This window comes from Ranitomeya variabilis, chromosome 2, assembly GCF_051348905.1.
Source record: "Ranitomeya variabilis isolate aRanVar5 chromosome 2, aRanVar5.hap1, whole genome shotgun sequence".
NCBI lineage: Eukaryota > Metazoa > Chordata > Amphibia > Anura > Dendrobatidae > Ranitomeya > Ranitomeya variabilis.
In genome coordinates, this window is record NC_135233.1 from 286,978,992 (window position 1) to 286,991,268 (window position 12,277).

The following is a 12,277-nucleotide window of genomic DNA, read 5'->3' on the forward strand; positions in this document are numbered from 1 at the left end:
TGGAGGTTCTGAAGGTGAAGGGAGCTACTTGGTCTAGGGTGCTTCTAAGAGTGTCATTGTAGTGATGTACAGCCAGATCAGGACAGGAAAAAGAGAAGATTGGGGACAGTGATGAGTGTAAGGAGTCTGAGAGTCTGAAAGTGTATGAGGGTTAATGGCATGTAGATTTCTGAATGTGTGGTAGGTAGGAGGGTGCTGGGGTGGGCGAGGAGTTGTGAGTGTGAAGAAGAGAATGTTGTGGTCAGAGAGGGGAAGTGGTGAGTTATCTAGGTAAGGGATTGAACAGAGCCGGGCAAAGACCAGGTCCAGGGTGTTACCGTCTTTGTGTGTTTCAGAGGTTGAGAGCTGTGAGAGGCCTAGGGAAGTGGTTAGTGATAGAAGCTGGGATGCAGATGTGGAAGTGGGGCTGTTAATGGGAATGTTGAAGTCTCCCAGGATAAGGGTTGGTAGTTCTGAGGACATGAAGTGCGGCAGCCAGGCTGAGAAGTGGTCCAGGAAGTGGGTGGGTGAGCCTGGGGGCCGTTATATGACCGCTACCCTGAGGGAGAGGGGACGGAAGAGCCTGATGGTGTGGACCTCAAAAGAAGGGAATGAAAGTGAAGGAACTGGGGGTATAACCTGGAACGTGCATTGGGGGGACAAGAGTATGCCGACTCCACCACCAGGTCTGTTTGTGGGTCTTGGGGAATGGGAGAATTGTAAGCCACCATGGGAAATGGCAGCAGGGGAGACAGTGTCAGAGTCCTGGATCCAGGTTTCAGTGAGGGCCAACAGATTGAGAGAGTTGTTCGCAAAGTAGTTGTGCAGGAAAGGAAGCTTGTTACATACAGACCGTGGATTCCAAAGGGCACAATTGAAAGAGAGAGATAAGGGAGTGCAAGTAATATTAATAAGGTTAGTATGGTTTTGATATGAGGTAGGGTAGCGGTTGAGGTTGGGGGATGGGGGACCGGGGTTGGGGGATATGTCCCCCGAAATCAGTAGGAGTAACAAGATAAAAAGCAAGTAGTTTTTTGAAATGTTTGAAGTTTTTTTGTGCAGTGTGTTTGGGTAAGATGGGCTGAGGTTTTTCAGGAAGGTGAGAAGTGCATGGGAGCTGTACATGGGAGATGGAAGCAGTGAGGAGCTGATGTGTATGAGTCGTGGTGGAGGGGGGATTGGGCGGTGAATGTGCATTGCAAGGGAGCATAGGAGGATAGGAATAAAGCACGTGGTGAGAAGGGAGAGCAGAGTGTGGGTTACCTGACTCCTGCCCTGACTAACTGCCATGAAATAACTGCTGTATCACGACGCTTATCTTCCGTGACGCTTTGCCCCACTAGCATGCACCCCTAAAGGTACCTTCACACGAAACGACATCGCTAGCGATCCGTGACGTTGCAGCGTCCTGGCTAGCGATATCGTTTCGTTTGACACGCAGCAGCGATCAGGATCCTGCTGTGATGTCGCTGGTCGCTGAATAAAGTCCAGAACTTTATTTGGTCGTCCGATCGCTGTGTATCGTTGTGTTTGAAAGCAAAAGCAACGATACCCAGCGATGTTTTACACTGGTAACCAGGGTAAATATCGGGTTACTAAGCGCAGGGCCGCGCTTAGTAACCCGATGTTTACCCTGGTTACCAGCGTAAAAGTAAAAAAAACAAACAGCACATACTCACCTGCGCGTCCCCTGCCGTCTGCTTCCTGCTCTCTGACTGAGCGCCGGCCCTAAAGTGAAAGTGAAAGCACAGCGGTGACGTCACCGCTCTGCTGTTAGGGCCGGAGCTCAGTCAGTGTCAGGAAGCAGACGCTGGGGGACGCATGTAAGTATGTGCTGTTTGTTTTTTTTACTTTTACGCTGGTAACCAGGGTAAACATCGGGTTACTAAGCGCGGCCCTGCGCTTAGCAACCCGATGTTTACCCTGGTTACCCGGGGACCTCGGCATCGTTGGTCGCTGGAGAGCGGTCTGTGTGACAGCTCTCCAGCGATCAAACAGCGACGCTGCAGCGATCAGCATAGTTGTCGCTATCGCTGCAGCGTCGCTTCGTGTGAAGGTACCTTTAGGATGGTTCTACATTTATAGTCCAGTGATGGGTCAGAAGAGATGGATTATGGGACCAGGGTGGGGATAATTTGGCAGCTGGGGCCAGCACACCAGGGGGTGGTTAAATGATCAAAGGCATTGTGGCTGGCAACATGCTATCACACCTTCATCTGATTGTATCTAGAGTGGCCACAGTAATGGATATACATCAAACAGTGAGTACATCCTACAATACAACCAATGAATTATACCAAACATTACGCAGGCACATTAAAATAAGTTGCTAGATGGAGATAGATTCATGTTTCTTGCCGGTTACAAGAGACAGGATTACAGTGTAAGAGGACATCTTGAGGCTAGAGATGGAGCAGATCACTTTGCGCAGCCTGGTCCATAGTCCAGGTCAGTGCTCTCTGGCCCTGGACAGGCGTGAGGAGCAAATTCTCTGACCTGGGTTCCTCGTTCCGGTATTTCATTCACTGGCTTGGTGTGACATAATCTGTGCCGCGCAGAGTTGACCACACGCCAGCTCTGAAAATAAGACGAGCCCAGAAGGTCAAGAAATTCACGCAACTCCTGTTTACGGACCAGAGAGCCCTGACCTGGACCATGGACCGGGGTTGCGCAAAATGATCTGCCTATCTCTAATTGAACAGATAAAATAGGATCCAGCATCTACAAAAGGTCATGGTCACAGCACACCACCTACCTTCTTATAGTGAATTGAGCTGATTGGACCTGCCTGGGACAATCTCCAATATAACGTCAGTGAGTAAAGGTACCGTCACATTAAGCGACGCTGCAGCGATATCGACAACGATGCCGATCGCTGCAGCGTCGCTGTGTGGTCGCTGGAGAGCTGTCACACAGACAGCTCTCCAGCGACCAACGATGCCGAAGTCCCCGGGTAACCAGGGTAAACATCGGGTTACTAAGCGCAGGGCCGCGCTTAGTAACCCGATGTTTACCCTGGTTACCATTGTAAATGTAAAAAAAAAACAGTACATACTCACCCTCTGATGTCCGTCAGGTCCCTGGCCGTCTGCTTCCCGCACTGACTGTGAGCGCCAGCCGTAAAGTAAAAGCAGAGCACAGCGGTGACGTCACCGCTGTGCTGTGCTTTACAGCCGGCCGGTGCTCACAGTCAGTGCGGGAAGCAGACGGCCAGGGACCTGACGGACATCAGAAGGTGAGTATGTACTGTTTTTTTTTTACATTTACAATGGTAACCAGGGTAAACATCGGGTTACTAAGTGCGGCCCTGCGCTTAGTAACCCGATGTTAACCTTGTTTACTATTGTAAAACATTGCTGGCATCGTTGCTTTTGCTGTCAAACACGACGATACACGCCGATCTGACGACCAAATAAAGTTCTGGACTTTCAGCAACGACCAGCGATATCACAGCAGGATCCTGATTGCTGCTGCGTGTCAAACACAACGATATCGCTATCCAGGACGCTGCAACGTCACGGATCGCTATCGTTATCGTTGCAAAGTCGTTTAGTGTGAAGTTACCTTAAGAGCCGGTCTATTGTTCATGATAATCAGATGAATTTTCAGAATGTATTATGTATTGTTATTGTCACTAAATCTTGCACCAGCACAAAGTATATTGGGATTTGAGAATGTAGAATTAGTGGTCAAGAAGTGATATGAATTAACAACGATTTTACTTTGAAAGGATCTCAGACCAATCTACGCGGGCAGATGTCGATACTTTACCTCTGCTGGAGAAGATCAAGTTACTGACACTGTGGAAGTAAGATTATCATTACGTACTGTGCTATACCTGCAGGAATTACTGACCAAGGAGCTTTACTGTGTTATGTATCCATGTCTTGTCCAGGTTACTTGCCAGATGCCGACACGGGGCTCGTGCTCTTTGAAGATTAAGAGCAACACATGCTATTGCTGTGAGCTGTATAACTGTGGAAGGTAAAAACAGCAAGATTTGCTGCTCAAATTTAGCAATAATCTGATACTGATTATTGGCAAATTGCTTGTAACAGTTGTGGCAACTTGTAGGTAGAAGAGTTATCACATTCAATTGTATCATGTTGCAATATAGCATAATTGTAACGACTCTGTTGTCGGGTGACCTGGGACCAGGGGCTTCTTCCCTGTCCCTAGTGCTAGGGGGCACCCTAGCTCGCCCTGTTCCCTGGATTACTTCTGAAGGTGAAGATGCCGGGACCACGTATCTTTCCTTATCTCCTGAATCCGTCCTCCGTCTGTACCATTCTCTCACCAAGGGAAGAAAGGAGTAGTTGCGCACCGTAGTTCACCAACCAGATGAACAAGATAACACAAATAGGGGCAACAGAAAATACCAGGCATACAAATATACACTCACATATAACAGAGGAATGCATTGGGGAATGGAGGATGGGGAAAAAACAAGTAGGAGAAGGAAACTGAATTATCACACTCACTAAACCAAGCAATAGTCACAGATACACCCACCAACCGGTGGTCCTGCGGTGGTGGTACGGTGGCAAGGGTGGTGGTACGGCGGTGAGCAGTAACCCTGCGGCATATGGCGGCCGCCATTCTCCTTCTGGGGTCTAGCGTCCAGCTTCTGACTCAGCGCAGGCACAGATGGAGGAAAGCCAATATCTCCATCCGCGCCTGCCTCTACGCGATGTCTCCAGGAAAATGGTTGCGGCGCAGGTGCAGATGGAGATCTCAGCAACAAGATCTCCATCTGCGCATGCGCTGCCCCAGCTGCCATTTTCCCAGAGTCCATCGCATAGTAAATAGTGTGGGGCCTCTGGGCTTTCACAAAATGTTAGCGGAGCTCCCGCACCACCGTACACCCGCAGCACCACTCTTGCCTCCTCCAGCAGCGACCCTGCTCCACTTTGGCCTGCACCATCGAACACCAGCAGCGACCCTGGGACCCCGCTTCACCGCAGCCACCACCCCCCGGTAAGCAATAAGACGCCTGGATTGTAATAAAACACTTTTTGTTAATAAAATGGTGGTGCTTATTGTATTTTTCTCCTCAAAATTTGGGATGCGTCTTATAATCCTGCGAGTCTTATAAACCGCAAAATACAGTATATAACAATAAGTGATTAAAAATATGTAAAAACAATAACATTAAATAATAAATCATCTTATAATAGATAGCGATAAGGACATGATGCACAAAACTGTCCTAAAAATCATCCAGTGGAAAGTTGGGTGGGTTTTTCGTTGGTGGGCTGTGCTGCTCCTCAGCTCTGGTATTAATGATCTGCCCCAACACTGCACATAACATTCTTTATTGCAGCTTCTTTCATGCTCCAGTGTCATTCATGTTGCATTAGCCATTTGTAAATGTTCCTAAGTACCCCTAACAAAAGCGTCTACAACGACATGAATGAAGAGATACATTTCTCTTTCGTTCTCCTCAATCCTTGCAGTTCTGCTAGGAGTAGATGACAATAGTGACAATCTTGGAGGAAGAGTTCCAGTTCACGTTTATATTGCAGCGTATGCAGGGTTAGTACCAGGCAAGCTAACGGGAGCAGAGCTTTAATGAGGACGAGACCGGGACATATTGGGGAGCTTATATTGCTATGCAGTTAATCTGAGCGCTACTCCAAAAGTTCAAAATCCTGATTCTGAGAGAGTTTTTTCGTGACATATTGTACTTCAGGATAGTGGTAACATTTCTTTAATATGACTTGTATTTGTGACAAAATCGGAAATTTGGCGAAAATTTAGCAATTTTCAAACTTTTAATTTTTATTCCCTTAAATCAGTCATGTCACTCAAAATAGTTAATAAATAACTCCGGCAGGTATCTGTGCCACAATACACTTCAGCTGAATGTGTGTCCGAGGATGCACATCCAATTGCAGTTTGCTCTGACTTCGGTGTGCCCCTCACTCGCATAGGCCAGGTCGCGACCTCTGCGACCGCCATCTTTACGCCCCTGTTGTTGAGTGATTGGCTCTCTATGATCAGACCCTGTCCCGGGCCTAATTGTCAGCCATATTGCCATTTCTGGGACTAACATTGGACCAAGTGTGGGGCAAGCTTATCCATTGTTTGGCTGCTCTATCTGCGTGGTTCCAACAGATCAGATTCACTTGTTCTATATCCTCATTAACCAGCGCTGACCTGGTTTGAAAAGCTAGATAGTGAAAAGTAGTTTGAAAGTGCTGTAGACTGTAGTTCCACTAAACAAGTAAATTGGCTAAAGAGGACCTATCACGTTCCATGTTCAAGTGGACATATGATGTAATAGTGGCTTCAGAACAGAATAAAATATATTATTGTTATTAGCATTCAAAGTATTTGGCAACTAATGAGTTTATTTTCATTAAGTCCTAGTGGGTGTTATCAGATTGTTTTTACTGGGGGTGTGTACTTCTTCTCCCTGTATAATACTGACCAATCATAAGCAAGCAGCAACACACAGGGAAAAAAAGTGCCTTTCCAGCCATTAGCACAGTACATGCAAAAGCCCTCCCCCCAAAAAAACACAAAAACCTTGACCCCCTGTCATAGCTTGAACATAATTTAATGACCTGATAATAACAATCCTGTTTCCTTACATTTATAGGGCTGGAATTTCAGGTCTGTACTATGAATATATTGATGTTAAAAGCTGCCAAGATGTTATACATCTGTACCACTTACTTTGGTCGGTAACTATACTGAACATTGTGGGCCTGTTCCTGGGGATTATAACCGCTGCAATACTTGGTGGATTCAAAGATATGGTAAGAAATTATTTCCATATTGTTTTATTCTTGCTTGTAGTCATCTCACAAGTGGAGAGCAGTGGTTTCAGTATTGGTCCATCTATGGTGGAAATATGTTATTTTTTACAAGAATCTCTGACATATGATCCATACAAATTATTAGATTTCTGTGTAAAACTGAAGAGTACAAATTAATGCAAGTGATGACTCAAGTTTGTGTAGTTTCCTTGAAGAAGTAATTAGTACTGTATATACTCGAGTATAAGCCGAGATTTTCAGCCCCAAAAAATGGGCTGAAAGTGCCCCCTCTCGGCTTATACTCGAGTCATGGAAGGCGGGAGGGTCGGCGGGTGAGGGGGAGCGACGCCTGTCAAATACTCACCTGCTCCCGGCGTGGTCCCACTTTCTTCGGGCACGGCAGCTTCTTCCCCTGTTCAGCGGTCACTGGTTCCGCTCATTAAATTTATGAATATGGACTCCACTCCCATAGTCGTGGAGCCGCATATTCATTACTGTAATGAGCGGTGCCACGTGACCGCTCACTACAGGAAGAAGCTGCCGCTCCCGGAGACGTGGGAAATGCAGGGACCGCGTCAGGAGCGCCAGGAGCAGGTGAGTATGTCATATTCACCTTTCCGCGTTCCACCGCCGCCTCGTCTTCCGTGTCCTCTGCAGTGACTGTTCAGGTCAGAGGGCGCGATGACGTATTAGTGTGCGCGCCGCCCTCTGCCTGACCAGTTACTGCGGAGAGACGGGATGCTGAGGAGCAGCGGGCAGCGACGAGAGGTGATTATGTAATTTTTTTTTTTATTGCAGCAGCAGCATTATATGTGGCACACTGTTATATGGAGCGTCTATGGGGCCATAAAGAACTGCATGGAGCATTATATGGGGCATCTATGGGGCCATAACTGCATGGAGCATTATATGGGGCATCTATGGGGCCATAACTGCATGGAGCATTATATGGAGCATCTATGGGGCCATAACTGCATGGGGCATTATATGGGGTATCTATGGGGCCATAACTGCATGGAGCATTATATGGGGCATCTATGGGGCCATAACTGCATGGAGCATTATATGGGGCATCTATGGGGCCATAATGAACTGCATGGAGCATTATATGGGGCATCTATGGGGCCATAATGAACTGTATGGAGCATTATATGGGGCCATAAATAACTGCATGGAGCATTATATGGGGCATCTATGGGGCCATAACTGCATGGAGCATTATATGGGGCATCTATGGGGCCATAACTGCATGGAGCATTATATGGGGCATCTATGGGGCCATAATGAACTGTATGGAGCATTATATGGGGCATCTATGGGGCCATAAATAACTGCATGGAGCATTATATGGGGCATCTATGGGGCCATAACTGCATGGAGCATTATATGGGGCATCTATGGGGCCATAACTGCATGGAGCATTATATGGGGCATCTATGGGGCCATAACTGCATGGAGCATTATATGGGGCATCTATGGGGCCATAACTGCATGGAGCATTATATGGGGCATCTATGGGGCCATAATGAACTGCATGGAGCATTATATGGGGCATCTATGGGGCCATAATGAACTGCATGGAGCATTATATGGGGCATCTATGGGGCCATAACTGCATGGAGCATTATATGGGGCCATAACTGCATGGAGCATTATATGGGGCATCTATGGGGCCATAACTGCATGGAGCATTATATGGGGCATCTATGGGGCCATAATGAACTGCATGGAGCATTATATGGGGCATCTATGGGGCCATAATGAACTGCATGGAGCATTATATGGGGCATCTATGGGGCCATAATGAACTGTATGGAGCATTATATGGGGCATCTATGGGGCCATAAAGAACTGCATGGAGCATTATATGGGGCATCTATGGGGCCATAACTGCATGGAGCATTATATGGGGCATCTATGGGGCCATAAAGAACTGTATGGAGCATTATATGGGGCATCTATGGGGCCATAAAGAACTGCATGGAGCATTATATGGGGTATCTATGGGGCCATAAAGAACTGCATGGAGCATTATATAGGGCATCTATGGGGCCATAACTGCATAGAGCATTATGTGGGGCATCCTTGGGGCCATAAAGAACTGCATGGAGCATTATATGGGGCATCTATGGGGCCATAAAGAACTGCATGGAGCATTATATGAAGCATCTATGGGGCCATAAAGAACTGCATGTAGCATTATATGGGGCATCTTATGGGGCCATAAAGAACTGTATGGAACATTATATGGGGTGTATTTTGTATGGAGCATCTTATGGGGCCATAATGAACAGTATGGAGCATTATATGGGGCTCCTGATTCAATATGGATATTCAAAAACACTTAACCTACTGATGTCTCAATTAATTTTACTTTTATTGGTATCTATTTTTATTTTTGACATTTACCGGTAGCTGCTGCATTTTCCACCCTAGGCTTATACTCGAGTCATTAAGTTTTCCCAGTTTTTTGTTGCAAAGTTAGGGGGTCGGCTTATACTCGGGTCGGCTTATACTCGAGTATATACGGTATTTTGTTTGCACAAGATCAGAGAGATACTTGTCCAATACTTTAATATAAAGTTATTACATGTTTATGTTTACAGAATCCTACTATTCCTGCCATTAGTTGTATTGTGGAGACCCCACGTCCTACTGTACAGTACAACACAAGACCACCGGTGCCATCCTACAATACCTACTATCACAGCACTCCACACCTGCCACCTTACACTGCCTACGACTTGCAGGTATGGAAATAGAAGGGGATTTTTATTTATTAATGGGCAGAATTAAAATGTCACGTTTGCAGTCACGGGGGTGGTGCCGATGCTGGTTCAGTGACTGCGCTGAGAATACAGAGCGGCCACCCCCGTGACTGAAACCGGAACGCTGCTGGGGAGAATAAAGTATATTTTCTCCCCCCAGCAGTCAGCTGCGTGCAGTCGCCGGGCAGCATAATAACACTATTAGGCCATGTTCACACGTTGCGGTTTTTACCGCGTTTTTGATCTGCAGCAGTTTTCCATGCAGTATACAGTACCATGTTAACCTATGGAAAACCAAATCCGCTGTGCACATGCTGCGGAAAAAAAACGCGCGGAAACGCAGCGTTGTTTTTTCCGCAGCATGTCAATTCTTTGTGCGGATCTGCAGCGTTTCTGCACCCATTGACTTGCATTGAGTTGGGCACATCCGCAGATGTAAAAAAGATCTGCGGTTTAGCTGCGGGTGAAAACGCTGCAGATCAGGAGGGCGGAGTGTGGGTGGAGTGTGGGCGGAGACTGCGTTTCTGTGTGTGCGGGCCTGCCGGGGGTCTGTGCGGGCCTCTCGGGGGTCTGTGCGGACCTCTCAGGGGTCTGTGCGGGTCTCTCGGGGGTCTGTGTGGGCCTGCCAGGGGTCTGTGCGGATCTCTCGGGTGTCTGTACGGGCCTGCCGGGGGTCAGTGCGTGGCTCTCGGGGGTCTGTGCGGGGCTCTCGGGGGTCTTTGTGTGTGTGTGCAGGCATCGTCCGATGGGACTACAAGTCCCATCGGGCTATGCCTGCTACAATGACAGTGATTGACACATTAGCCAATGATGGGACAGTAGTAGTCCCATCATCCGGCTAATGTGTTGAGTGTAAAACCCCCCCCACAAACATACAACATATAACATAACAGAACATACAACATATAACAGAACATACAACATATAACAGAACATACAACATATAACAGAACATACAACATATAACAGAACATACAACATATAACAGAACATACAACATATAACAGAACATACAACATATAACCGAACATTCAACATATAACATACAACATATAACAGAACAAACAACATATAACATACAACAGAGCATATAACATACAACATATAACAGAACATACAACATATAACATACAACATATAACAGAACATACAACATATAACATACAACATACAGTAGAACATATAACATACAACATATAATATAACATACAACATATAACGAACATATAATATAACAGAACATACAACATATAACATACAATACATACAGTGCATTCATACATTACATACAATACATACATAGAGTACATACTCACCATCACCTTGTCACTTTGATCCCCAAAGCCAGTGTCACCTGTCAAAAATATTCAAATAATAAACAACCAATATACTCCCTGATCCGCAGAAATCCAATAAATACGAGTGTCCCACGACGATCTCCCGTGGAGAGCAGCAGCATCAGCTGATGCGACCGCTCTCCAGGGGCTCCAGGAATACAATGACGGAAGGTATCCTTCCGCACTGTATTCCTCCGCCCCTGTAAAAAATAGTCCCTAGTCTCACTTGTGCCACAGCTGTGTGAGAAAGTTCCCACGCAGCAATGCCATAAAGTGAGACCCTGAACTAAGGTAACCTCTTCAGTGATGCACTGCAGGAGCCTTTGTCTCCTGTCAGTGTGTCACTGAAGGTCTATAGAACGGTGACATCACCCGATGTCACTGTTCTACAGGGGAGATCATCGTGGGACACTCGTTATTAATTGGACAACGGCAGTCAGGGAGTATATGGTTTATTATTTTACGTTTTTTGCAGGCACTGAAGTATGGTAAGTATGGTTAAATTAAGGATATTAAAATACTTTTTTCTGGCTGTGTCTTTATTTTATTTTTTTTAACTCTTTCACTACTCTAGGATTAATAATGGATAGGTGTCTTATTGACGCCTCTCCATTATTAACCCGGCTTAATGTCACCTTACAATAGCAAGGGGACACTAACCCCTTATTACCCCATATCCGACCGCTACTCGGGAGTGGGAAGAGAGGGACTAAGTGCTGGAATTGGCGCATCTCACAGATGTGCCATTTCTGGGGCGGCTGTGGGCTGATATTTGCCAATGTCCATGGCCCCTCTCTAGGCTATGAATATCGGCCCGCAGCTGTCTGCGTAGCCTTTCTGGCTATAAAATATAGGGGGACCCCATGTCATTTTTTTTTGGGGGGGGTTCCCCTATTTTAATAGCCAGTAAAGGCTACGTAGACAACTGCGGGCTGATATTCATAGCCTGGGAGGGGGCCATGGGTATTACCCCCTTCCCAGGCTACAAATATTGGCCCCCGGCCGTCGGCTTTCCCCCTCTAGCACAGAAAGTTGCGCGGGAGCCCACGCCATTTTTTTAGTTGTTTTTTTTTATTAAACATTCATTAAGAAACATAGGCCTTGCTATTATACATCTATGGATATAACTATGGCTATATCGATCTATCGATATATTTATAGAGAGATAGATATATCTATAGATACATAGATGTTTCTATCCATATATCTATCTGGCTACTTTCACACATCTGGTTTTTGCAGTCAGGCACAATCTGGCCAGTTTTGAAAAAAACGGATCCGTGTTTGTTTTCGCGCCGGATCTGTTTTTTTTCTCATAGAGTTGTATTAGCGCTGGATTGCGCCTAATGGCCTCACGTTTCATCCGTTTTTTGCCGGATCTGTCAGAAAAGCAGACGGAGAAAACGTACAGAAGAACGATTTTTCTGTC

General features: G+C 46.3%; 1 protein-coding gene across 1 annotated transcript in view; it reads left to right on the plus strand.

Annotated features, from left to right (window-relative positions):
- Nucleotides 1-12,277, plus strand: part of TMEM255A (transmembrane protein 255A) — a 70,976-nt gene that overhangs the window by 55,906 nt on the left and 2,793 nt on the right. Inside the window, exons 5-8 of the mRNA XM_077285094.1 lie at nt 3,710-3,787; nt 3,875-3,963; nt 6,584-6,743; nt 9,350-9,493. Of these exons, the coding sequence (XP_077141209.1) occupies nt 3,710-3,787; nt 3,875-3,963; nt 6,584-6,743; nt 9,350-9,493 (471 nt within the window). The remainder of the gene's footprint in view (nt 1-3,709; nt 3,788-3,874; nt 3,964-6,583; nt 6,744-9,349; nt 9,494-12,277) is intronic.